The sequence below is a fragment of the Phalacrocorax aristotelis genome, chromosome 8, assembly GCF_949628215.1.
Source record: "Phalacrocorax aristotelis chromosome 8, bGulAri2.1, whole genome shotgun sequence".
Classification (NCBI taxonomy): domain Eukaryota; kingdom Metazoa; phylum Chordata; class Aves; order Suliformes; family Phalacrocoracidae; genus Phalacrocorax; species Phalacrocorax aristotelis.
Window position 1 is genome coordinate 44,195,780 of NC_134283.1, and position 27,975 is coordinate 44,223,754.

The 27,975-nt window shown below is 44.7% G+C and overlaps 1 protein-coding gene across 3 annotated transcripts in view; it reads right to left on the reverse strand.

Annotated features, from left to right (window-relative positions):
• Positions 1-3,718: 3,718 nt before the first annotated feature.
• ACSL6 (acyl-CoA synthetase long chain family member 6) overlaps positions 3,719-27,975 on the reverse strand; it is a 47,341-nt gene continuing 23,084 nt past the window's right edge. Inside the window, exons 9-21 of one of the 3 annotated variants that reach the window (XM_075102951.1) lie at positions 27,245-27,296; positions 22,160-22,233; positions 19,087-19,164; positions 16,412-16,546; positions 15,153-15,287; positions 13,340-13,435; positions 12,061-12,133; positions 10,549-10,637; positions 9,855-9,971; positions 9,464-9,607; positions 8,527-8,628; positions 7,790-7,861; positions 3,719-5,553 (exon numbers count right to left, since the gene is read on the reverse strand). In XM_075102951.1, the coding sequence (XP_074959052.1) occupies positions 5,413-5,553; positions 7,790-7,861; positions 8,527-8,628; positions 9,464-9,607; positions 9,855-9,971; positions 10,549-10,637; positions 12,061-12,133; positions 13,340-13,435; positions 15,153-15,287; positions 16,412-16,546; positions 19,087-19,164; positions 22,160-22,233; positions 27,245-27,296 (1,308 nt within the window). In that variant the 3' untranslated portion in view covers positions 3,719-5,412. Of the gene's footprint in view, positions 5,554-7,789; positions 7,862-8,526; positions 8,629-9,463; positions 9,608-9,854; positions 9,972-10,548; positions 10,638-12,060; positions 12,134-13,339; positions 13,436-15,152; positions 15,288-16,411; positions 16,547-19,086; positions 19,300-22,159; positions 22,234-27,244; positions 27,297-27,975 lie in introns of all 3 variants that reach the window. The other 2 variants (XM_075102952.1, XM_075102954.1) reach the window with 2 other exon arrangements.

Here is a 27,975-nt window from a genome sequence, read left to right on the forward strand (position 1 = left end):
ATGCTGCTGCTCCCTTGCATTGGTTTGGACAAATAAATCACAGAATCATAGAATCATTAAGGTTGGAAAAGACCTCCAGGATTATCAAGGCCATCCCCCAACCCAACACCCCCAGGCCTCCCAAACCATGGCCAAAGTGTTATGTCTACACATCTTTTAAATACCCCCAGGGCTGGTGACTCCCCCACCTCTCTGGGCAGCCTGTGCCAGGGCCTGACCGCTCTGGCAGGGAAGGCATTTTCCCAATATCCAACATAAACCTCCCCCGACGCAGCTTGAGGCCGTTTCCTCTCATCCTGTCACTGGTGACTTGGGAGAAAAGACTGTCCCCCACCTCACTACAACCTTCTTTCAGGTTGGTAGAATAATGCTGGTAAATTTGGTTTTATAACACCACATCTTGCAATTGAAATTGTGCGCATTAGATTCTTTTCACTGATTGGACCCCACATTTCAGTTTATAGAGCAGAAGAGTCCCTTTGCTCTGTTAACATGAAAAATGTATATAATTCTTTGATACTTCTGGATTTTCAAGTGAAGGGAGAGATGCGAGTGCACACAAAAACACGAATAGAGACTGAACGCTTTTAACCTTTATTGTTTTAGACACATAGTCTGAAAAAATACTATGCATTCCCAATTATCAATTCTTATTAAACAAGCATATACATTTGGTTATACTATCACCGATTTAAAATAAAAAAATGAAACCATTACAGAAAGACTGCTGCATCTTCAGAGAACTTTGCAACAATTTTTTCGTAGAAGATTGCTAAAATCAATCTCAGGTTCCAATATTCCTTTGGTCATTATTTTATGGTTGGTTTTTTTTTACAACACGTTTAGTATACGCACGCATTCTGAACGACTTCATACCGATTGTGAGGACAGAGTGCTGGAGTAACAACAGGTTTTATAAAAGAGCTTTTATTGTATGTTAGTCCGCGAGAAAATCTTATGAGCAACTTTTGAGAAATGTGACAATTTAATTCTTTACAAAAGTTTCCCTAGATGTAATTTTGATGTACATGCTAATATACCAAAACCGAAAAATCTTTAATTACAGTTAAGATTTTTTTTTTACACAAATGTATATGTTACATTTTAACCCCTTTACTTTCAGTTGAAAATAGAATAGGCAACGCTTACGAAAATGCCTCATTCATTTGCACCTTGGACTTTGCTAAAACACATAACAAAAAGCTGAAATGAAGTGCTTAAAGGGGTTCTAGATGCCTCAGAAAACATTTTATTTTGGAACAATTCTAGGGATCTAAAACATTTTCCTTCCCAGGCTACAAGCATCCAGTTTTCTCCTCCCGAAACCATAGCCTCAGCTTCACCATTTAACAGGAGCAAAGGTGGTGTAGAAACCATTGAATGTGCAAAGTACTGAAGAATGTTAATTCCAAGAAGAAACAAAGATCTAATTCTGATATCTTTTTTTTTTTCGCGGACAAAACCAAAATGAGCTAAAGATACAAAAAGTACGCAGATAGAATTGCCTCTAAATAAAATGCTTTTCCAAATTTTCTGTAAGGCATCAAGAGGTCTTTAAGTAATCTGTTACCATGCAAAAATAGTATATTCTTTTCCAGTTTACATTCATCTTGTAGCAGTTTATTTACATATAGATCACCAGTTTGTGCTTTTAACACATGGAAAATAATAATTAAAAAAATCCTATAGTTAATTTGTTTCATTCCAGAAGATTAAGTCAGATTATTTTCTGCTCTACGCAAGAATGTCCTATTCATGGCAAAAATTACACTGGACTTTACTGATGCTTATGTGTACTGACAGTGATGACAGATTGCAAAATAGTACTTCTATCAATAAGCAACTCTCCATCTCTCTCTTGCCTGAAGCGTATCAACCATTTTAACCTGCAGACGTGCCTTTCAGGACAGAACAACGCTTGTATTTCCTGCCAACACGGGGTTAAGACTGCTGTGGTTTCTGCCCACACGTGTGTGTGTCTTTGAGCATTTCTGTGGCAGACCGGTATTTGTGCAATATATTGAGCAAGGAACATACAAAACATGTAACTAAGAGACATTCTCTTCCTGCAAAAATATTTTATTCTGGTTTTCATATATGAGCACTGGAGACGGTCTTCCAGTGATTTCACAGGCATAGCACCAGGCCCAGGAAGAACCTCCCATATTTACAATGTCCGAGAACAGTGAACCTCGGCCCGCAGCGCAAGCCTTCGGGGGAGAGGGTGCAAAACTGCTTTGTCCCGCTTGGCTGCTCAAAGCAACGGTGCTTTTGCGACACCGAGTAACGGCCCCGCCGCAGGGGCTTGACTCCGACCAGCGCCCATCCCGCCGTCCGTGGCAGGCCGGAGCTGCGCTCACGTCACTGGGTTTGTGGTGTTTTGTGATTAATTGATCATGGAATGAACCCCCAGGTGACAGTGATTAGTTAAAACAGTCACCCTGAAGCCACCAACAACACGGTTCTTTACAGAGAAGGGTAACTTGCATTGCCGCTTATGCAATGGCACTTGAGTCTTAACTCTTTCAGTAAGATGAATATTAGAAATTAATTTTGTAATTGGTTATCTTCAGGGGAAAAAACCCTGGTAACTGGACAGCCCTTGGGGTTTTTCCTTGGTGATCGAAAGAAGTATTACAGTTTAAGACAGCTCAGCGCAAAACAAATATTCCCGGAATTTGAAAGGAAGCCTGTTTGTACCTAGCTCACGCAGTACACACGTATTCTCTTCAAGTTTTAATCTCTTACAACGTTGCTATGGCGAGAGAGAGTGACCTGCAGAGGAAAATCTGATTACACGAGTAAGTATTAAAGAGAGCTTTTCATTTATTTATACAGCTTTTCACAAGTTCTGGAAGTATTCACACTTTTGGTGTGACAACACAATTTCTCCCAAATTTTGCATCGGCCTAGTGTGGCCAAGTCTGTATTTTTCCTTTCTTACTCTTTTGGTGCTCTTATCTTTGGCTCTAGTACATCTGACATTTTGCATCAAATACCAGAAGAATACAGATATATTATTCAGCATTATATATGTAAAAATAACAGCCATCTAAGCCGTAAACAAACTCATACTGGGATCTTCTATACTTACACAAAGTCAGGGTTTAGTTGTCTAGAAAAGTCTAGTAAACTGAAATCATCTTAGGAGAGAAGTAAATTAAATCCATGTGGTCGAAAAGGATCAGCGGAAAATAGCTTTTCTGTACTTATTTAGATGACTAGTTGTTTTTGTTATTTATTTTAAAAGTACGTCACATTAAACCAGAGAGGAAATGGTACTGAATCTAACTGTTCATTGCTCTGAAACATGCGTATGAAACGACTGTCTTTTGGCTGATACAAAAAGGAGATGAACTAGACTCCGCAGAGATTAAAATCCTTTGTGACTTGACCTAAAGAGGCAGATTTGATACCATAATTCTTACCCTCTGTAGACGTGGCAGAGACAAATTCCCCAGGGGTGCTCTTGCTGCGTACATTGGTAAAAAATGAATGTACGGTGCCATCAGATCACAGTAGCCGTATTTCTTATTTGCTTTGGACTGATATGAGTCATTGCACTGGAATCAAATGAGGAATGAGGCGCAAAAAGGGGTTAAGACAAATACTTGCACATTTGATAAATCACCGTGTTCTTTATGTGATTACGTTAGCTGATGCAGTTTCCTTTGTATCATTCGGTTCTGAAATCACTGCAATAAATCAGTCTTCGTGTAACGCTAACTCATTAATTCAATTTATTTCATTTTGAAGCATGCATTGGAATTTCAGAGGAAAAATAAGAGGTCATTTAGATTAAAAATTTAAACTTTTAGCATCAAAAGTCTACGGTGGATTCCAGTTTAAGAGAGAAGATAAGTGTGCTTTCACTGTCCTAGCAGAGAAGATCTAGCAGGCACAGCTCCATGCTAGTATTCACTGGTGCAACAAACAGCAGCTATTAAAATACACATATATATTCAGGACCCTGTTTAGCAGAAGGAAGCCACCGACAGTCCAAGTATTCAAGCGACTCGATGTTCCAGTTTTCTCATTGTTTTGTACTGTGTTTTGAATCAGGAGAGTGCTCTAGAGTCCAATCCTGTTCCACATGGGACTTGGCCCCTTTCTCACAGCTACAGCTGGTTGTGAAATCTAAGGTTTCATCCAGACTACTTGCTGTTTATTCCAGAAAAGCCACTGGGAGTGATGACAGTGGGAACTGAGACTCCCAGATGTCCGAACTTAGAGATGTTTTCTTAGCAGGCCTTTCTGCAACTACGTCCAACGTTTTACCGTACCACGACACCTTACAGCAGCGAGGGCTAACACAGCCTCTCACCCATCCCTGCGGGCCTTTTGGAGCAATATTTCTTCCTCGTCCACGGCCAGCCAAGGGATGCCCCCCACAGCTGCATCTCAGGCCGGCCTTTCTCCCAGACCGATTTGTTTTTCTAAGCCCCGCTCAGAATCGCAGCTTATACCCTGGGCTCCGTTCCTTTAGCGCTGTTTCTGAAAGGGAGTTAGTCCAACTGGACTACGCAGTATTAGCAGCATGTAAAGTAATAAATTAGGGAGCGGGAGCATCTGGGTTAACGTGAACTCCCACAGAAAGCCGCCACAGAGCCAGCGATGCTTTTGCAACCTTCCCAGTTTGAGTAGTTCAGATGTCCATGAGTGCACTGTGCTGAAGGAGGCCCCAACATAAAACCAGCGTGCCATGTATAAATTGAGTTTGGATGAAAAGGAAATAGAGGGAATTCTATCGCTTCCTAACCTGTTCCTGTAATTTTAAGGTAATATTAATCCCTTAGGTGTAATATACTAATAGGTCTATTAAGTACAAATAGCAGGGGATTCATTCCTCTTTCTGTTCTGGTTGTTAGGTAGGTCATTAATGATTACATCAAATCAATGTAATTTATGTCCTGGAAAATACAAAATCTATCTCTCAAGTTCCAGATCAGGGAAAACAGACTTTCACCATCGATCACTGATTGTTTGAGGTAGAGCACATTATTGAATTATCCACGATGTTAGTTTCTAATGTATTAGGTTATATACAATCAAATATCAACAGACATACCTGAAATTTTCTCTATTTTAATTAGAAATGTTTGTAGTTATTAATAAAGTAAGTTTCCATAATTTACTCGGTCATAGATTGAAAGTTCTGTATATTTTGTGGCAATTTAGTGTAATTCTTAGTAGTACCCTACTGTGTACGTGGAGTAAAAAATGAATTGTATCACACCTGATGGAAAAAAGAAGGAGAATTATGGTGAATGGTGAAATCCTAGAACAAAGAAAGGCTCAAATATGAGATTCAGATGCTTATCCGTTTCAGCTGTGTCATCCTGGCTCAGTGTTTTTGAGTGTTATTCTAATATTGCTACGAAGTCCATTACTCAGAACATTCCTCCCATGGTTTCAGATGGAGATGCTTGAATATAGCTCTTCTATTTGTTTTTTGAAGTAATCTCTTAGTTCTGGTCTCTTAGCCTTTAACGTTGGTGTCAACAAACCGTTTTGTACCGAGAACATATCAGAGTGAATGTAAATGGCTTTGACCTAAAATAAAAAAGGGATATATTTATAGGAAAAATTGCAAGCATCCCACTGAAAAAGCATAGCCGCTCACACCAGCCTTGCTGTGGTTGCCTCTGGCTGGGCCTGGAGCCCAGGGGACCCTTCCACCGGGTCCCCAGGATTCTCCTCATGTGCCCAAGTTTTCCAAGGTGGCACTAAATCCCCACACCCCCCACCCCTCACCACTCCCGGCTCTCCTGCTTGTTTCCCCGTGTCCGCCCTGACCCGACAGCCGGCCAGCACAGAAGGCAGCTCTCCAAGAGAATAAACCTCTTTTCGGGATGAAACCAAGGCCAAAACACAGCGAGGCAGAGCACATGGGCCACTATCACCATATGTGGTGTTGTAACTGCAGAGTTTCACACGGTTGAAAGGCTGTGGGAGAGAGGGGAGGGGAGGGAGGGCAGGGAGTCAGGCTAAGAAACACCACCTTAACTGAACTGCAAGGAAAGTAAGCGGCACTAACTCAGCCTTGCAAAATTATAATGAAGGCACAAAGAACGTACATGATTATCATCTTTACAGAAGAAGAATTGATGGTGTTTTACTTGCTAATTAAAATGATATCAAATCATTCATCCTAGGCAAACAGGATTTTACAAGGCTGCCCTTGTTAGCGGCGGTGTCTCTGAGCACCGCAGGGAGCCTGGCAGCGCAGATGGGAGCGAGCTTTTCCTTCCAGTGCATTTGTGGAACTGCTGGTGTGGGAGAAAGCAGAAAACTGCTGCGTGACTGGTCAGAGTCCACCGATTTAAGACAAAATTCCCCAGCCATCTGCTGCTTTCGTGATTTCCCAAACCAGACCGGTTTGCATTTTGTTAGACTGGGAGTTGCAGGAATAGAGACTGAGAATCAAGTTTTAAATTCCCATTAGCTCTGCGATTCATTTTTTCCCCTGTAAGCATTGTGGTGCAGTTCCTCCCCCAGTGACATCCTTCACAAAAATCAGTGTTGGTGCTATTAATGCTTCCCCTGCTTGCAGCACTGCCTTTCAGAGCCGGCGCCCTGGAAGCTGTTGGCTGTAGAAGCCAGAGCTGTGATTTCCAAGCCACAGGTTGGCCTCTGGTGCTGCAGACAAGGACGAGGGTGATCGAGAGTGGCTCTTCCACATAAAGGGGATCCCAGCCCACAAGAGCATTAGCTGTAATAGCTGGCTCAAAGCTCGGCTTTAAGATGACGTATTGCAAGAGAGGTGTAAAGTTTGAAGCCCTTTTGTTTGGAAATGCGAAACATTTCTTCTTAACTTTCAGAAAGATGGCAAGGCTTTCCTCCCTACTTTATAGTTTATTAATTGCTAACTGCTGGTACACTAGATTCCTTGAGGATATTTCACACCGTGAAGGTTATGGCAGGAGCAAACCAGACTTATTGCTACAGACAATTTTGTGCATTACAAACCATGCTTTATATTGAATCCCATTTTTAAATTAATTTCTTTTTACTATCCTCCATTTGCATATGTAATGGAGAAATGAAGAATAACAAGTTTATGTTTAATGGTGTTTCTGCTGCACTCGGATATGGTGAATTACTCATTAGAATTACCACCCAGAAACAGTATAAACTGTTGAAGCAGTCTAAGCAGGAAGGCCCTTGCTAATTATATGTAACGATCAAGATGTTCGTTATTTTAACAGAAATAAGCGTTTGACATTTTAAAATGGGGTGGATTTTTTAATTATTATTGTTGTGTTTTTAATGCTATGTGTGGTTGATTTCACTTCTCCTGAAGTGTTTGTAGCTCTGCTGCAGAAATATTTACACAAGTACCAGAAAGCAATTAGTTCATGGGCTGAAAAGAAATAAACCAGTAGCATTTCCTAGGTCAGTTATAAGAATGGTAATTAGTGACCCAGTTTCTTAACAGTGCTTTCAGTGGCAGAAGCATCAGAGTCCTGCAGATATTTATTTTGACCCCTGGTTGTCAGACTGGAGATTATCCGTGTCCCTGGATTAGATTTTTACCTCTGCCCCCAAAACTCTCACTAAATTTAATTCAGATTTCAAGCATGAGTGGAAGGCGGAATCGCAGCATGTGCATTTTTCAAAGGAACAAATATAACTTGCCAGCGATGAAGCTCGCTCTCAGAAAACACTGCGTGCAGCTGCAACGAGGATGTGTGGTAACATAAGGAATGCTGACAAATCCCCATGCAATGCAAACAGACAAATTGCCTGTTCGACCACGCTGAACGACGAATTAATTGTTTCCTTTTACCTGCTCAAAGGAATGAAGTCCGCTCTCCTTACCTAACCGTACCATGTCTTCCATTATTGCTTGCTGCAGTTCCTGGGTTAAAACAAATAAGTTCCTTGTGAAATTTCAAAGTCAACCTTACACACAGTTAGCGTCATGGTTCATCAGGAGAACAGGTTTCTGAGTAAAGTTCAAGTGCCTTAGTGATAGTGAATACATAATCAGCAAATATTCTGTTAAAGAAATGTACAAACATTAAACTTAAGTGCGGGGAAGTTAACTCTTTCCTCAATATGAAAAGTAAAGTTATATTTTCAAACTTATATGACATAGATGCTTAAATTTGCCATCCATCAACTGTCTGCCAGACTTAGATGCAGAACTATCTCCCACAGACACCAGTGGAATGACTCGCTGGCATTGGTGTTCACAGGCGTGATGCAACTCAGTTACTCAGTATTAGAGAGTGTGTGTAAATAAGGCTGGGGTCCTTATTTAAGCCATCTAAATAAATACAACCTCTCCTACTGCCGAACTGTTGTTCTCGGCAGGACAGACCCTTGGGCCCGCCCAGGCAGGAGTTTGCAGAGGTCTGTACCATCAGTCAGCACACATCACACTATCCAGGTCAACCCTGATTCATTTTCAGTGAAGAGATAATTCTTGTCACTGAAATCATTAATAACAGACACCAACTCTTAACTAGGTTATGCTACAGGGAAAAAATGTCTGTACTGCAGATAGGTGGAAAGACAAACCTTATTTTTACAGAGTTCTGCATATGTTCCATCAAACCCTCTTTTCTTTGCCCAGCCTGGCATCACTTCAGAATCAGGCACCACAATTCCCACCAGAAAGGCCTGTAGGTGAAGGAGAAGGAGAGCTGCAGGCAAAGGCTGGATGACATTTGAGGCCTTACTCCGAAGTGAATACATCAGCAGGTTGAATTTGCTATGTCTTAATCACTTCTTGTTTAATTATGTCAATAATTTGCTAATATATCATGCTGAAGTACATTTTGCTGTATCTATCTGCACCTTTGCCTCAGATAAAATGGTTCTCTGTGACTGTTCCTGCATTTGCCAATTAACACCTACAGCTGGGGCTATGTTCTGCTTGGACATTAATTAAATTAATTACTTTTTCACAGGAGTAAGCCAGAGCAAAACACAGCCCGTATCATTTCTACCCATGCAGTTCATGGGCCTGTGAGTCTCAGGCAAACACCGATGCCAATGGAAGCCTCGTGTTTGTGGCCAGCGAATGAAATTCAGTGAACGAATTCGTCAAGGGATGAATTGCAATGGTTTCAGAAGCTGAACGTGTTTGTATAAATACGCGAACAAACAGGACAAGATTGGTCAAAATGAGTAGGCAGCAGGCGTGGAGCAGGGCTGGCTTTGCCTTCGTCTGGCTTTCCGCAGGCAACGTGGCAAAGGAGAGCGTTAAGGACCCAGAGGGTGACACTGGAGCAAATTTAAAGGCTTGACCTTTGGCCACAACATCCTCCAAGCTGCTTAGGGTCACACCAGCAGCTCAGCTCCTGCGTGGCTGCCAGCCAGCTCCAGAACAGGAGGGAGATATCAGGGCAAAGACGTGGCGTGAGCCACTCACGCTTTCCCCTTACTTCTCCCCAGCTCTCCGTCTTCTGTTTACAAAGAATAAAGTAAGATCTTCTGAAAACCTCATTTTTACCTGCAGGCTGTCTCCATGGACATAGATCTGGGCAACAGGGTCACTGCGGATATAGATATTCTCTATCTTCTCTGGTGCAATATATTCTCCCTGAGCAAGTTTAAATATATGCTTTTTCCGATCAATAATTTTAAGAGTCCCATTCTGTTAGGAGAAAGAAATGAGAGTTCCCAGAGAAGTTATTTAACTGTAGAGACTCAGTAAGCAGTCTGCTTTTAACAGAGCTCTTTAAATTGCCAGAAAATGCTTCACTGACATTGAGCTTACTCTGCAAAATATAAACTTAATCCTTTGTAAAGATAGATCTGGCTGGAAACTTAAGTTCAGTACTTGAAAATTTACGTGGGATCATACAATTGATGTAAGAACTAAGCATCTGATCAGTACGCACGGGTAACCATTTCCCGATGTCTCCGGTGTGAAGCCAGCCCTCCTGGTCCAGCGCTTCAGTGGTCTTCTCTTCATCCTTCAGATAACCTTTGAAAACATTGGGTCCTTTCACACATATCTGCAAAACAGTCAGAGTTGCTGATAAATTATTTTCTTTTTTCGGCTGTAAATACTAACAAGCCAAAGAGTAATTCGCTAAAATTAAAATATTTTAAAGGATGACGTAACGACTGTGCTCCATGAAAGGAAAATATATTACGTTACAAAATTACCTATGGATTTTTTTTTCAAACTAATGGAAGTATGAAGTAGGGAATGCAAAACTGATTTGTCTGAAGTTGCTTTGCGTTCAGCTTGCAGTTATAAAAGTTGTTTCAGTAAGTTTAATTTCTGCGCAATATAGAAATATCAGCCATGTAGAAATCACAGCAATTCAGCTCTCCTTAGCTGAACTAATTAATTCAGTCTTAGCTTTTCAAGTAATCAGGCATGGCATTGGCTGGAAGTACTGCCACAGCCCCTTCTTAATTAATGCGTTGCTGCTCTATTGCCGAATCGGCGTTCCCCTTCCCTGATGTAACATGTAACACATCAGCCGCCGTGCGCCTTACAAAGGTAAAATGCTTCTATAGCTACGTAACTACTTAATACAGTGACAACTAGTGAGAACTTGATATAAAAACGTGATTTGCTACCTCTCCTTCTCCTTTGGAAGCAAAATAATTCAGCTCTTCCACATCCTTCAATCTGATTAAGTTACAGGGCAAAGGGGCTCCTACATGACCTGGAAATCAAAGTTATCAAGTCACTTGTCATCTCTCCTATAGACAATAATTAGCATTTTATTATTAGCTGCTTTGCATAGTTGCAGATGCACTGGCTGTTCTTGCAGGAGCTGTCTGTGTGCAGAAATCATTTCCTCATTTAAGGTTTTGCACTATGAAGACTAAATACCCGAACCTCCTATTCAACTATGCATAAACCCTGTTTTCAAACACGTCAAAATACAGACCGTGTCTCCCTTACCTGTAAAGAGACTAAACCCTTCTTTAAGCTTAAGTCATTATAAAAGCACACAAAGCTCTGGACCCCCGTTGTTCTAATCACCTGGGAATACCAACTGCGGTGACATTAGGCCAAACTCCTTTCCCCCCACCCCTACAGTTTCTCCAAAGATGAAGCGAGGGTAACGCCAGCTGTAGCCGGCAAGCACTGCTAGAGCACAACCGGGCCCAAAACAGGCCTATTTTCCCCATAAATAACCACTTGGAAAACCAGCTTGGAAAGAGGAGCCACAACCCTGCGTCACAGCACTTGGTGCGCTGTGGCTGTGATGGGCTGAGGTCTTGTTTTGCAAAGGAGCCAGACGGAAGCGCGCTGAGGATGAGGAGGCGGCACTGGCACGCGAGCGGTGCTTTGCCCAGTGCTGGCCGGGGCAGGGGGCCGGCGGGCAGCGAGCCCCAGGACACACCAGTGTCTGCAAGGGGCTGGGTTTGGGTTGAAGACAGATGGCCACTTGTGCTGGGAAAAGAAAGCATGTGCTGTTCTCCAGCCACAGAAAATCTGGCTTGGAAAGAAGGAAATGTTTAATTGGCCAGACCCATTAGTATCTGATGTCCAGCTTTCCCACCAGTATTCATTTCAATGTATATGATACCCATGTCAAAGCATTTTTATGAATACAGATGAATTATATTAAGAAATTAAGCTGCAGGACTTATATGCATTATGTGAATCTTGCTTAATGCTAATTTTTATCTGATTTTTGTCAAGATCCAAAAGTTTTGAAAGCCTGAAATACATGAAGTATTGAGTAGCCGTGGATCTGTATTCAAAGCCTGAGCGTGCTCACTAAGTACATGAATGTATTAATCTTTTATTTGTTCCAGCATTTCCTCATAACAAACATTTCTTTAAATTCAGCCCCAGCACTCTAGAGAGGACTCTCAGGGCTGGGAGTGCAGAGGTGAGAGTATCGCAAATAACAGCTCAAGGGACAACTCCAAATCTCCCCAGGCAAACGTGCCCAACATCTGATCCCCGTGTATTTAGTCTGGACGAGTGGTGCTTTCAAAAGCATCACATTTGCTGAAGATTATTCACATGGTGGCGAATGTTGCATAACACCCTGTGACGTTACAGTCCAGAATTTTCAAAAGAAATGTGCGTTTCTTCTCTTTCTGGAAATGGTGGAAGAAAAGCGTTACCTGATGTCCAGTCACCTGGGGTCGTAAAGGTGCATCCAGCTGTGCATTCTGTTTGGCCGTAACCTTCGTAGACCTGGCAAAGAAACAGGTATCTTTAAAGCAGTGTAGGTGATTTCACTATTACAGAATAAAATTCTAAGGATTGCCTTCGGTGGCACGGTCCTGGGAGCTAATCCTGCCAGCCACAATCCACAGGCACACGCTGAACACAGGGACGCTCTCCCTGGCTCTTACTGTACACAAAATTTCATTTACATGACTACGAATTACCATGGCTCTGTAGAGCTGAGCAGAGTGAGAAGGCAACTTCAGCACTTAGCTTTTGAGTCGAGTCACAGAATCATTAAGGTTGGAAAAGACCCCCAGGATCATCAAGTCCAACCCCCAACCCAACACCCCCAGGCCTCCTAAACTGTGCCCTGAAGGGCCACGTCTGCACGGTGTTTGAACCCCCCCCCAAGGGACGGTGACTCCCCCACCTCTCTGGGCAGCCTGTGCCAGGGCCTGACCGCTCTTTCAGTGAAGAAATTTTTACTAATATCCAACCTAAACCTCCCCTGATGCCACTTGAGGCCGTTTCCTCTCATCCCATCACTGGTGACTTGGGAGGAGAGACCAACCCCCCACCTCACTGCAACCTCCTTTCAGGTAGTTGTAGAGAGCGAGAAGGGCTCCCCTCAGCCTCCTCTTCTCTATGAAAGGAATTTATCAGTGGGGAAAAGGTGGTTTTCTGGGACGTTTTGAAAATACACCTTTTAATATTTTTTTTTTTGCATAATTTTAGGCTCTTGAATGAGGCCCTTTAGTTGCCCTGAGCTTCCTAGTCAAAGAAACGCCACAGTGGACATCTTAAATGGGTTAAATTGCCATCTAAAGATTATCTTTCTCCATTTATATGTAGCATAAAACTCATGTAATGAAGCTCCGAGCACATGCACGAGCACATCTAATCGCACATACTCAGTTAAGTGCTGAGAGGCAGGTGGGATGAGTCCATGCTGGGTTTTTGGAAGCTGCCTGTAGGGAAAGCAGCGCTTGCCTCGCTGTTCTCTCCCCGGGGCCTCCGGTTGTTCCCGCTCCAGCCCGGCGGCTGCGGGAGCAGAGCTCCAGGGACACCAGGGCACTGCGTCTGCCCCAAGCCCTGCTGCTGCTGTTGGATCCATCCTGGTAAAGCTGTCCTAAATGCAGTTCTGAGGTCCTAACTCATCTCCTTTCTTAAATGCAGCGCGTTTCCTAGCTCATAGAACATGACCACCTCCAAACAGCCGCGCGAACCCACCTGACATCCGAGGGCCGCGCGGAGGAAGCCCAGGACAGTCGGAGACGCAGGGGCGGCGCCTGTTACTATCATGCGAACGCACCCACCGAGGCTCGCCTGTTTGACACCGTAAGACAAAAGAGAGCGACACGTGGCAAGACCAGCAGTGTCCACGAGCCTTGCTTACCCAGGGCTTGCACCAATGCTCTCTCTAGGATAGAGGCAGCCACGCTATGGAAATATGAACTGGCTCTGAATCTTTCCATAGGGATAAAAAGCCAGCTAAATCTTAAAAACCACAACTGGCCCCCTCGCAGGTGGAAATAGTGGCCCAAGAAAAAAACCACTCGACGTACAGAGGCGGGAGTCCCACATCTCAGTCTCAACTCCTGCGGCCGCCTGTGCCCGGGCGGGCTGCGGACCTGTGGGGAGGCAGCTGTGGCCTGCAGAAAGTGCATCTGGCTCTGGGGAACTGTTGGGTAAAAACCAGACTCTGCCCCCCTCCAGTTTGCTTTGCTTATTTGCACCTCGTTGTTTTTAATGAGTTGGCTCCCAAGCCATCTGAAATAATGCTGTCCCTTTTTTAAGGCAGACGACCTTGAAATACTTCTGGAGGGTATTACATCAATTCCTGTGTCACACTTCACTTCTTTTTTCCCCCTCTTCATTTCCTTTTTCTTATTCCAAAAGTAAAAAGAAAACCCAGAACAAAAGCAAACAACTCCTGACTGAGTCTGCCAGTCTCGCCAGATCCTGAATCAATATGCAGTCTGTCTTGCCTCATGTCTGCGCTCCCGTCAGCATCGTGTGAACTCTGCTATCTTTGCACACTGAGGACAACTAATCCGTAGATGAAAAGTACAGTCAGTTTCTTTAGTTAAAAATAAAGTGGCATGTCTCCAGAGAAGTTATCCAATTAAAAAAATGGAGTAATCGGAGCCTCCCGGAGTAGTACAGCTCCCGGAAAACCTGGTTTAAAGCCAATTTAATCTTTGTTTCCTGAGGAGATGTGTGGCACACAGCAGGGCATTCTGATTTCTTTCCCCTGTTGTTAAATCGTAATTTACTTGTGCATTTTCCTCTACACCCTTACTCATGTTTTCCTTGGAAAAAGATCAGTTTTGAATATGCCTAATTGAAACCCAACCCTAAATCCAATCATATCTATAGAGAATTTGCAGAAAGCGTTGCAACAACGTCTCTTTGATGATACCCCTCTTTTCACGACCACCTCATGGGCAACTTCACCTGGCAGAGGGCAAGTGCCTCCGCACCGCACCACGTCCCTCCTTGGTGCCCGTGCAGGGCCTCAGCTCGTGTCCAAGAGCTGCAAAAAATAGGCTGTTCTGCAAATAGGTGATTTCTCGGTGCTGCCGAAGGAGGGATGTGGCAAAAGCCTCCTGAGGCTGCCTCGTGTTTCCCTCTTCCCCCCTGGAAAACTATCCCTAATAGAAGTGAAATTGTGGCATCTTACACGTCATGTTTAAAAATAAATACGTACATAAAAATAAAATGTGGCAAAACGAATGCAAAAGTTAGTGGGACAACAGACCGTGCTCCGTTTCCTTTTTCTATTCAAACTCTCGGTCTGCTGTTCGCTTCGCCTGCGTTTTCATCATCAGGCAACGGGACCACACTGACTTTAAGGGAATTAAGCAATGACGCCTTGCCAAAAAAGCAAGATATTTTCTTGCTAAGCAAAGGAAGGGAAAAGCAGCGACGAATCGCCCGCAGGTCATCACCAGGCAGGCGGACCACGCTGACTTTAAGACAGACCACTCTTTGCTAGAAGGCGTGATGGTTCTTTGACTTTAGACTCATTTAAATCGCTTACCTGTATTTTATTAAAGAACAGTTTATCCCACAAGCTGTCGTTTCGAATGATCCCGTTTCGGACTTCAGCCTTTTTCCGTTTCGCAGCAAATTCCAGCACCCAGCGCTTGAGGGACGTGTCTGCCTGGCTGAAGATCTGCGGGAGCGCGGGGTGGCACCCGGGAGAGACAACACATCAAAGGCTGGTCTTACCCTTACAGCTGTTCTGCCGGTGCCGGGTAGGGCATAGCTATGTTAGTGGTGCAGTTAAATAAGCCTACAGCATGGCTTTTTTATAAAAAAACAAAGAGTGGTTAGTTTCGCTCCATTCGCTATTGTACATACAGTCCCTTTGGGGGAAAAAGAAGAGAGGATGATAGGGGAGGCTTTGACTAGATTTACGCGACCGGTATTTCTATATGATTTCTACAATAGGATTCAGTGAAATCATGCAATCTGAGCAACCAGGAACGAGCAACGTGAATGCTTGGCAGCTAGAGCAGGCGCCAGCGCTGGCTGGTGAGGTGATGGGGGGGCTGCGTTTACCTAAGCTTAATCAGGCACCGGCACAAACTGCATCTGTACAAATGAGAAACCCGCAGTGCCCATCCCTCCAGTGAGGCACCAGAACCCCTGACCCAACAGGCCTGACCCTGGGGAAAAATTAAATCAGTAGCTTGTGCTTAAGCCCATCTTTAGAGGATAAGTCTTCCGAGGAATAAATATTCCCAGCTGGTCAAACAGATTTAACGTGATGACCAGACGTGTCTGTCTTAAGTACCTTCCAAGACCACCTCTTAGTTTTAAAGATTTCTAGATCCAAAAGCCAACCTCACAGTTCCACTGCCTAAATCCTCGTAGTCTTTTTGCAGTTCTTGCTTTTCAGCTGTCACTGCCTCCAGAAAGAGGTTCAAGTTCCAAAACTGGTTGAAGGGCACAAAAAGTCCTGGTGCATCGAGGTTTAATTGGTGTTTCTCTGATGAGAGAAATCCTTCGTCTCTGGAAACATCACTAGGGGCCTCAGTGAGAGCAGGGTAAGAGGCTAATGCGGAGGGATTTCGTATTAACAGGCAATAGCCATGCCTGCAGTCTGTAAATCAGCATAATACAGACTCACAGATTGGAGCAGCTCTATCAGTTGCACAGGGTAAGAATGTGTTTGCAGTAAGGCAGAAACAGTATAATCTACTCAGGAAATCACGGTGACTAAGGGAATGCTTTCACAGAAGTCCTAAAGAGCCATAAACTTTATCATTACAAAAAGAGCAAAATTAAACTCACCTTATCGTACATCCTGTTCAACAGCCGCGGCACGACGGGGAAGATGGTTGGACGCAAGGCTTTCATATCGTCGGATAAGAGACGAATGTCCCCTTGAAAGAACCCGATTCGCCCTCCGTGGCAGTATACTACAGACTGACGGGGAGAGAAGGGAACGCATGTAACCTCTTTGCTTTTAATTCCCACGGCACAGCATCCCTCCCCAGCGCAGAAGTGCCTTTCCTGAAAGTCTGCTCTCAGTAAGGCAAAAACGGGGCTTTAGAAATATATATTAACGTAACCGTAAATTTTGCACTGAACAGAAATATACGGATAGTTCTGGGCACTTTTCAGTACTGCGATTCAGCATCCACCAAATTTGCCACTGTTTCTGGAAGAACAAGGAACCAAAGCTTTTAGAAAGGATTTCCTCTCGTCCCCTGCATACGGGGATGGGGAAATCTGAGTTATGGTCAGATTCGGGATCTGAACTTCTCCTCTGAAGCCCAGACCTACCACAGCAGCTCGCAGCATGAGGACCTATTGTCGGTAAAGAAACGCGTATTAAGAAAGATTGTAAAACGTACTGAGCGGCAGCTGATTTTTAGATGTTAATACTTTAGTTTGGTTTAAATAAAACAATATAGACTACATTAGCAATACAGTGCCTGATCCTGTATCCCGGAAATAAAAGCCCGCTTCATAAAAGGTGCTTTACTTGTATGGAAACTACAGATCCAAGAAGTTTCATATTTGGAAAGAAAACAGGTCACTTGAATCCGATCGAAACGGAGCTGGGTGTGCGGGGGGGGGGAGCACGGGAGGCTGCCTGCCATGAGCCGACCGGCAGCTGAAGCGCTGGTGGTCAGTCATGCTGCAGAGGACTAGTCCCTAACGTGGTAAAACTGGCATTTTGTCGCTGGAGAGCATGACGAGACCAGCATCCCTACCCGGCTTTTAGAGCCCAAGCAGGAGCAGGCGTCCTCAGCAAAGCGCCCGTGATGCCGGGAGCTGAGCCCAGCCTTCCTGAGCCCGGCCCAGCGCGCTCGCTTTTCTGAGCTTTCCAAGGAGTAGATGGAGAAGGCTCCCTTTGGTTGAGTTTTCTTTCCCAAATAACCAAACCAGTTAAATATTCCTTAAGAGACACTTAAAGATCTGTAACACTAACCGGCGTGCCCTCACTGCTCTGTCAACCTGGCGAGACTGTCTCGCCATCGACTGAAACCACAGGAATTTTAGACATGTGACGTGGGTGTAATGAACATCACACTGCCAAACCTGTGTTTTACCCTGCCTGTGAATTTAAAAAAAAAAACAAAAACAAAAACGAACAACAACAACAACAAAAAACTAACAAAAAAAAGGAAAATGTAATCAGTGTGCTCATTGGGAATTATAAATAACTACTAGAAAGTTTTAGCTTTAAAGAATGGATCTGTATAATTTTAACTGTAAGTTCCAGGAACTAAGAATGTTGGCTAAAACTAGGGAAGCTGACACAGTGCTTGCTGATCAGAATCATTTTGAAAATTATTTTTTAGCCTTTTTGAAAAAAACCTTTATATTAATGAGCTTTTTTACCAGAGGGGATAAACCTGAACATCCATTGGAGGCCTGCCCCTTTCAATATGGCGACATCCTGTGAAATGAGGTTATCTCAGATGTTTCAGATTTTGGTTTTCCCCATCAGATGACTTTTTAATAACTATATTGTTGTTTGCTGGCAAAGCGGATTGCCTGAATAGTGGTGCTATAACCAACCAACCGGCCTTTGAAAATTAGACTTACGAGTAAAGGTAGGCTGGGCTGTAATTCTCCAACTCTCTCATGGACTTTCACTTCCAATTTGCAAGTTTTTTAACAGGGCAGAATATATTCTTTCTAGCACAGTCGTTACGAAGAAGTGGGAGGCTTATATCGAGATGCTTGTCTGACTCAAAAACTACGCTTTCAGCCCATAAGAGTCCTCCCTGAGGCTGTACGGAGCGGCAGCTGAATCCAGATCCAGTCTTCAGATATTAGATCGGTTTTTAGTTCGCAGCTTCTCAGGCCCCATCTGACTTGCCTAACACACCGACTGCAGCACAGATTATCCCGTCTTGTCAGAAAAGAGACGTGAGAAGTCAGTTCTGCGGGCTGGCACGGGTTAGCACTGCGATTTGCCATTATTTCCAGGGGACGCTGGCTCCCAGTTAATGCCCGCCGTACACTGCCCTGCCAGGAGGATCACGTGTGTCACACCATGATCTTAGTTTCCTCTTTTTCGGTGTCTGCAATTTTTTTTTTGCAGATCTGGTTATTTATGCAATAAAAGGTTTTTAGCTGATATAGAAAATGGCACAAAATTGGTTTTACTCCCATGATGCCTGACCCTAGAGTGCTTTGAAAAGCCGCCCCCAAAATCGTGCGGGTAGCAGTTTCTGCTCGTTGCTAAAGGGCGGTTTTCCAATCTCAGAGCCGCCAGTGTAAGCTGGAGAGCTTGGGAAACTCTCCTGGAATCGCTCTGGACTCACGGCCGTGTCACCGAGACCAGAGGCCGGGCCCTGGTGTTATGCACGTGGCACTTCTGGAGTACAAGCTGTTTTTAGTGCTACAAGATATCACCGGTTATTTAGTATTTTATTCTTTTTTTTTTTTTTTTTTTTTTTTTTTTTTGGTGTGGAAAAAGATGATTTCCACTGCCCCCAGGACCTTACCTGTACCATTCTCTCAAACATGTGTGCTAAAGGCAAATAGGAAATGTGTACATCCTCACAAGTAGGAGACCACTGACTCTGGAAGAAAACACAAGGAGCCCCACGAGGCCTCGTCAGTTCAGGCAGGTTTCTTACCTGTATAACTCTTTCAAACATGTGAGCCAGAGGCAGGAAGGAGATGAGCACATCGTCCTGTCTCGGAAAGATCACTTTCTGCAGGTGAAGGGCATGGGAGACAGAAAGGAAAGAAACACTGACAGGAAGACAACAAGAAAGTCATAAAACAATAAAAAGAAACATGGCACCAGAGGAGCAAAAGGGTAAAGATTGTCAAGAGAGGAAGGGAGCGGCGTACGAAGTGAAGCGTTAAGCCACAGCGTCAACGAAGCTCAGTTAGCAGGAGGAGGAAAGAGCACGGAGATGTACACAGAGGGCAATGGAGAGGTCTCTCCATGGCAGGAGGCGGATCGTACCCACAGAGCTCGTGTGGGAAACGGAGGCTCACCCTGAACGGAGAACCCCATTTTGATTCATTGCTTTCTACCACGAGATGCTGAGACCATGATCTGCACTCTCAGCTGTGTGCAGACCTGCAGGAGCCTCCTGGAAATCAGCGGGGCTCTACAGCCGCGCTGTTTTTCCACATTGCACAGAGCCCATCGGAGATTCACAGTGTTACTTGAGTCAAAGCTATAGATTTTTTTCCTTTTCCTCAAATCATTGATTTGAATAAGAATATGTTGGAAAAAATTAAAGGTTTTTTTTATTTTGGCTGCAAAAATTAATGACTTCTCTTTGTGTTTCTCATGATTTCAGGTGATTAAAAGGTGATTTTAAGGGCATTACCACTGCCCCACAGACAGGCGGAGTGGGGAGAAAGAAGGCTGGGCAAATTACGGGAAAAATAAAAATGACCAAAGTCTTTGGTTTGCTAAGGTTTTAGCTTTGTTTCACAGGCTGGAATGAACAAAGGCCCTGAAACCCTTACCTGATCCATGCCCCAGAAGAAAAGTAGCCTTTCCAAGGGTAAAGCTTGCCATAACATTATGGATTAGAAAAATCTGAAAGCTTGATTACCCAATAACTTCCACCAAAGCCAGTGGTTAGTGGAAAATGGGTATAAACTCTCTTAGCTCACAGTATTAGTAGTTTATACCCACTTCGCATCGCCACTGCTGTGACAGAATCGGTAGTCTGTGAGCTGGGACACGGCGGTGGATGGAGGCACAGGAGTTTCTTCCTCGGGGGATATTTTATTGGAGTTAAATCTGGGCAAGTCAGATTTGGGTACGCCCTCCCAACCATTACCTAGTGAAGTCAAACATGATTGACCACGTGGGTGTTTTCAGCATCCCGTTTCCTATTATTTTATGTGTCAGTCTGAATTAAGCCATCAGGGCCTGCAGATCTGTTTATACATTACTTCAAATTGGCCTCATTTTCTGCAAGCACAGTAAAGTAAAACCATTAGCATCACTGCCTATGCTGCTTTTTTTTTTTTCCCCCTACACTGCTTTACGTGCCCAGACAATAAATGATTTGCTTTTAAACAGGACCAAAATGATGACGCTGGATTGTGTTTCACAGCTGGCACGGTTGTCCAGTTAAACATAAAAAAGAAAAGAGCTTCTTGGCATTTCAGAACGACCTTATAATAAAGCTCTGCATTCACTTCAAAAAACTCTTCCATTTATAAAAATCACTGAACTAAGCAAAACTGACACAAGAGTATGTAAACAGAAAACCTACAATATTGCTCAGCTTTAGGCATTTTTCTTTTAGTAACTGATGTTACTTTCAAGCATTTTGCACTTCGCTCGATTTCGTTACTGTGGTTAGATGTCACCCCAGTCGTGTGGATCGGCTACAGGCATTTACACACTACCTCTGGTGACCGCAGCTATTGAATTTACAACCACTTAGACCAGGCTTAAGTCTCAATCTCACACCTTTGGGAATAACCAGTGTGCCATTGCCATCACTGAACACTGAATCCGTTCCCGTGGGCCAGTCCTGGAAGATGCCAAGTTCCCTCAGCTCTCTCTAAAATAGTTCTCTTCCAAAATAAAGGTTCCTGCCCTTTGAAACTCAGACATATCTACGCAGCAGCTTGCCTTTGTGCGCCTTGCTGCCTCTGAACCCAGCGAAAGCCCGGGGGCTGGCTGCAGCGCGCTGCTGGCTTGACGTTTCGTCCTGCGAATTACCCGAGTCGCAACCCTGCAAGTACTTGAACACGTGAGCTCGGTGGGATTCCTCACATCACGTGTCCAAGTTTCTTTACAACAGTGGTCTGGAAAGCTCAGAAAATTCAAGGATTAAGGTAATAAGACTGCAGTGTTTTCAGCACCAACGATAAGACCAGCAAGGGGCATAAGGTAACGAATTGCCCATCCATGCGTACATCGCTATTTTATAGCGTTACCCGCTTACTACAAAAAAAAAACAGATTCTGTGTATTGGTTCAGTACAAGCTGCAGCTAATCCTTAATATGTTGTGCTCAAGCGATCCTGCTTCCTATATCGTTTCTAAACACAAGTTTACACGTTGCATGAAACGCATTGTACGTGTACTTGGCCAGTGCCAAGCTTTTTTAAAAAGATGTAAAATGGGAACAGAGATATAATGTCAATGAAATTAACCATTCTTGTAAAAACATATATGTTCTTATATAGACACACTTTATATGCAGAAAGCTTTCAGATAAATTGAGGATGACTTTGAGTGGGCACCCTTAGAAGTGGACCCTGTAACCTTTTTGATGCGCCAGTTGCAACTGTACGGGGCTTGTTTGCTTTCCTAATTCTTTGAAAGGAGTCAATTGATTGACAGGAGCCAGCATTGCTCCTCAGGAGCACTTTGAGCCTTACAGAGCCAGGGAGCCAGTGCTGGAAAGGGGATCTAATGCCCTCCGGTGCTGTAAGCTCCAACCTGCTCCCGTTTCCATGGATGTGGCCCTCTGAGTAAGAGAAATTTCACCTCTTATCTGCAGGAGCACATTTCCAGCCCATGCAGGGACACAGCTTAACCCACACGCTCTGCACATGGCAACATTTTCTAAATCATGGTATTCACCTCCGTCACTTTCAAAAAGCCTGAAAAATCAGCAACCACGTTCCCGTGAGTCAGCATGGCACCTTTGGGGTTCCCTGAAAGGAAACAGACAGGGATTTTAAAAGATGAGGCAGCAGGTAATTTAAAAAAAAAAACTTAACAAAAAACAAAACAGGAAATGGGTAAAACATTAAGTTCTCTTTTTGAATTTTAAAACCTATGTAGTTTTCACGGTCATTTCTGTGCCGTAACATGCAGCCAAACCACTTATTGCAATAAAATTGAATAAAATGAGACTGTAAACATGGCATAACACGAATATTTCTATTGGAGACTGAACAACAGTTTCCACCAGAAATAGCCCAACTGAAGCGTATTAGAGTACTCAGATGGAGCTGCGTTGGAGGCACAGCCATCAGACCTGCCTGGTGTTCCCAGCCTCTCCAGGTAAGATTTATTTCCTACAGATTTTGACTAAGAATGATCTCGAATACTAACAAACCCCATTTAAAAGGCCGTTAAAGCTCTTACTGAGCCAGTGTGCTGGATAACCTGAACAATGCAAACAACGGGTAATACACGGTAAAAAATCAGGCTACAAGAAGACCCTATGAGACTGCGATTAAGGGCAGTGATTAATATTGCCAGCAGCAGAGCTGTCCCGGAGACAGGGGCGGCGAGCTCAGCCCAGGGCTGAGCGGTGCCACCGCGGCGGGCAGCTCCGCGCCCTCGGTATTGGCTTTGTCACCCTCTTTTCTGAGCTGAGAATCCCGCTTCGCACCATAACAACGCATCTCTCACGTTTTGTAGCTGTTCGTACGCCAAAAGGCAGGGTTTGTTAACCAGCAAACGCGCAGGCTGAAACCCCCGGGCGCGCAAACCAGAGCCGCAGCGCTGGCACGCGGGACTCTGCGTGTCCTCCTGCCACAGCACTGTCTCTTCTCATCACCCTCAGAAGGTTTATTTCCGAAAAGAAGGTGTAGCTCAGCTCGAATAAAGATTACAGAGCCAGCCTCTCTCTCCAGCGCGTTTTTAAGCAGATTGTTTTAATTTGATCACACCACTGCAGCGTCGCTCCTGCTACGCGGTGCGGAAGCAGATCAGAGGAGCTTTACTCGCAGGTACCCTGCGTGGCCCCGGCACGGCGGGCGCAGGGATGCCCCAGCAGCTCTGCAGTGCTGTTACAGTTAACGGTGGATGCAACAGCCTCGCAAAGCTGGAAACCAGCCAGAATTTCATTCTGGCTTCCTCAGATTAGGAAGGAGCAATGGTGTTTTGTGAATTAGTTCCAGCACAGGAAAATATGCTTCATCCTCTCGGTTTCAGAGCGGTTTGCAGGCTGCGTCACTGGCAGCCCTGCAGTGTGGGCATGCACCCACGTGGCACAGCCCGGCTCAGGCCCCGCTCCAGGGGCCGCGGTGCCGAGCCCTGTGCCCTGCCAGCTTCACTGACATCGCTGCTACCCGCTCTACAAATAATGAAATAAAGGCCCGAACAAAAGCAGTCATTATCGCACACATTTATTGTACTGAAGCAGGACATTTTGAACACAACGTATTTTCCTGAAAATCCATATCTGGTGTTCCAAGTGCCTTTGAGTAATTCAGTCGCAAATACTTTCTGATGAACACCGTGCACAGGAGCTATTTTGGTCTCGCTTACATTCATCCCTCTCCGAAGCTCAGAGGTGAAGCCAGCGTGACATCTTTGCCAACCAAAACGTCTCCTGTCCTAACGTGTTGTACAGACAGGCTTGTGGGCGCTGGCTCAGCCAGGCAGGTTTGGTTTCGAGGCGCTTATTTTCTCAGCTGGGTGCACACGTGGAACCAGACCTCAAGAAAATTCCACGAACCAACATCAGTTGTAAATACATGCCAACGGCCCAGAAACCGCTCTGTTATTTCAGTTGTGTCTAGCCAAACATGCGTGTTCAGCTCCTGCAATTCTACAAGGCGTCGTACTCCCACGGCGTTGCACAAGTTCCTCCGCGTCCGCAGCCCCACAGGTCACACGCGGGTGGAGAGGACGTGCTCAGTACTGGTTTGGAAATGCAAAACTGCACCCTCCGGCTATAGCAGCGGTAGATCTGGCTCCTGCACCTTCACACAGCTCTTCAGATTCCTTTGGAAGATTTCTCACATGCTTTGAGACCTCATACTCATTGACTTACTCCACCTCCGACTTTTCCTTTGTAATGCAAATTCAGTACCTCTGCTCAAACCCTCAATTCACTGCAACACACCTGGAAGCAGCGTGAACCCTCCTGGTCCTGCCCGCAGCAGGTTCAGCATCCCGGACAGGCTGTGGTATTAATGGTGTCAAAGCAGAGCAGCAGCGTTAGAGCCAGGATAGCCTTCAGCAGGAGAAATCCAGAACAAACCACGCTGCCACAGGGGAGATGGTGCTTTTGGGGCTGAGAGATACCTGTACATTTTGACCTCCTTTACTTCTTCTGTTTTAAGAGGTGCCCCTTGCTACGAGCCGTTTCTGGGAATTATCATGTCAAGAGAAAAAGGTTAGCGGTGATACTGCTCTTCTTTTTGAAAAATCAATGCCAGATCTGTAACACTGCTCTCAAGTTTGAATTTCCTCGTAAAGACACACCTTGTGTGTGTCCTGCTATGGAAGTGGGTGCACGGCGATCCCGGTCAGGGCAACCTCTCCTTACCTCAGTGCCAACCTGGTTTGAAAGTTCTCAGAAGCAACAGAAGAACCTTTCCCATGTTGCTAAATAGGTCTTTCAAGTAGCAGCTCCAGCACTAACGCCGTGGTGTGATCCGTCAGCATTTTGGGATGTAAAGCGCTTTCGGCACCCTGGGAGCCTCTGGGAGTCAGGGATGTGCACTGGCAGGCTGTGAGAAACCGCCGGGGAGCAATTTTTATCCAGCTGGTTATAGGCGGATCCTTGAGGAAATAGCAGTTTTCTTCTCTGGAGTAGCCAGCGTGAAAAGTTGTATCCTGATGGTTTGGGGGTATCTGTGTGCCTTTGGCCCATTTATGAGCACTGATGATTTCTTGGTACAACAATAAAAGTTGGTCTCATGATCTGAGCTCAGCAGCCTCGGTCTCCCCCTTCAGCCTGTGGAGGCATTTAGACATCTGTTCCTATCAAAGAAAAGCACACATTAAAGTCCACTTCTGGTTTTTTTTTTTTTAATAAACAGCTAAAATTGTTTCCAATCTGCAACTTTTACAAACGCTATAGCGAAGGCTTGTTTCACACCATACAAAAATACTTGGAACCCTTCAGAACTGCAAAAGCCCTTGAGAAGATATCTGTTGGATGAAAACTCTAAATCTGGTCATTACAAATATCCTGACGTGGGCTATGCACAAGCCAGGCCTTTTATATCAAAACATAATGTTGAAGCCAGGCCAGAGTGTTGATGCAACCCCTGGAACAGCCAGAAAGTGATGTGCAAAGTCCTCCAGCACCGGAGGAAGAGCTGGTGGCTCACACAGCACTGCTCTGAGAGAGCTTAGTTTGCAGATAACCTGCAGAATTTGAAAACTCTGGTCTGGGTGGGAGAAAGCAAATGAGTTCCCTCGTTTTCTGTAACTTCAGACGTGTTCCTAAAATAACCATAAAGTCAGAAACTGGCCCATGACTGCAGTTGCAAATAAAAAAAAAAAAAAGAAAATCAAAACACTTTTCTCTATTCAGGATTTCTTATTTAGAAATAAAAATACCAACAAAAACGTGTCTTGAAAAAATAATTGCTCTGCACTTGAAAATCCACACAAGAAAATTGTGCTCCCCCCCATCCACAGGCATGGCTCCTTTGCTTTCCTTCACTTCCCATTTGTGCCCGGCCACTTTGCGCAGGCACAGCCGGCGCTCGCAGCGTGAGCTGTGACCTCCATATCCTGCACTGGGCTCAACCTTTTCCTTTTGGGAATTCCCACTGCTGAGCCAGAGCAGAGTCGTGGGCTCCTTTCGCCCAGGGCACTGCCTCGGCGACTCTGAAGGGCTCAGCTCTCACAACTAGGAATGATGCATGAAGGTAAAAAAACCAAAGCCAAATACATTTTGGGTTTGCACTTGGGGTTGATAAAGCAGTTGCCTACCTGATCTGCAGCACAAGTCTTCTCCAGGAGGCGGAAGATGAAGACATCCCCTCTTGCTCAGCCTAATCTGCAGGCTTTGCACTCTGCGGCCTGAACAGCACAGGCATCTCCCTTCTTGGAGGGCAGCTTAGCGTCAGGCGGCATCTTCTGCTTCCCTGAATGAGTGGAAGCCAAATCGAGGATGCTTTGGGGTAGGACCAAGCGTTAGGCAATGCTGAGAGCACAGGTCAGCCTGGAAGAGCTGCCCCAGCGGTCCCTGGAGCGTGGTCCTTCCCTGCAGGTGAGTATAAAGGCAGCTTCCCGAGCAATCACGCCTCGTGCATCTGCGCTGCCCGCCTGTGTAGCTTTTTGGTAGATGTTACGGAGGTCGAACTCTCAAGAGCAGGAAACCCCTGCAAGCGGCAGGAAAACCAGAGTCTGGAGAGAGGAGAAAGCGCTGCGTCTGCCAAGAAGAGGCAGGAAAATGATGCTGCTCCTCTCCAAGAAAAAGGGGCCAGCGGCACGGGAGGACGGGCAGCGTGGGCTGCCCTGGCTCGTCCCCGAGGCTGCCCGGCACGTGGTGCCCCAGGGCCACCCCAAGGGACATGGGCAACACACGGGCAAGCTGGGGCACGCTGCAGAGGAGACAGAGGTGCTGAGGGCGTTGGTGTGCTCAGGATACAGAGAACAGAAAGCTGCGGACCCTCATTTTCTTTTTTTTTTTAAAACATTTGCAGAAGATAAATATGAATCGATCAAGTGCTTCACAACTACTTTGCAAAATGGGAAGCAGAAACATGGGCAGATTTCCAGACAGCTGGAAAATCGTACTGCCAATGGTTACGTCAGGAAATTCAAGTGAAAAAATAAATATAGCGTTATTTTTGATTTGCAATCTACAGAAATGTATGTACATATATATTCTTAAATACTAAAAATGCATCAGTATATGCATCGCCATATCGGTATAACAGCAAGTTTGCACATATTGAGGTGGCGTTAGTAACTCATTTTATAACCTGTTCTAACATATCAAGATGAAAATGCCTCTTCTTTTACCTGTAGTGCCACTAGTAAAACAGACAATTGATAGATCTTCTGGTCGAGGAGGCTAGAAATACACAAGGAGAATAAGAAAATCCCATCAATCAAATGCAGAAGGGTCAGTGGTAGACTGTTGTCCTTGTATAAACTTAAAAGTGAAACCAGTTATATTTCCTCTCTGCCACAAAAAGCTTTCATTCCCCTTGGCAAATATAAAAGACCACCATAAAACTCTTTTTACCAGGTTTCTTCAGTTGATGCAGACTCTATCCCTCCCTTAGGTTTTGCTCCAGCTGCATTAAGGGCATTTTTTAGTGTAAGAAGAGTTTGATGGAATATTTGTCTTGCAGTTGTTTTCAAAGACACCGTCTATACCTGTAGGTGTTTGGGAAAACTTGAGATAATTTACTGATTTCCAGATAAATTCTGGAAACGTGTGGCTACCCACAACAGGGGGACAACTTTCTGAGGCTGCTGATCGCTCCCATTTCCAGCAGTATCGCTGTATTCTCAGCACCGCTGCATGCGTGCACTATTTTGGGTCACAAACGAATAAGTGGCCTGAAATCAGAGGCTGCTTTTGGAAGTTTTGCACGAGTGTGAGCAGCCAGTGAAAAATATCAATGCAATTTTCCAAAAATATCCCCGAGAAATAGTGCCAAGTCGTGCTTCTGAGCTATAGAACCCCCACTGGAAAGCCAAGGGTGCAAACACGTTCCTCTGGTGCCACCTGGGTAGGGTAAGGG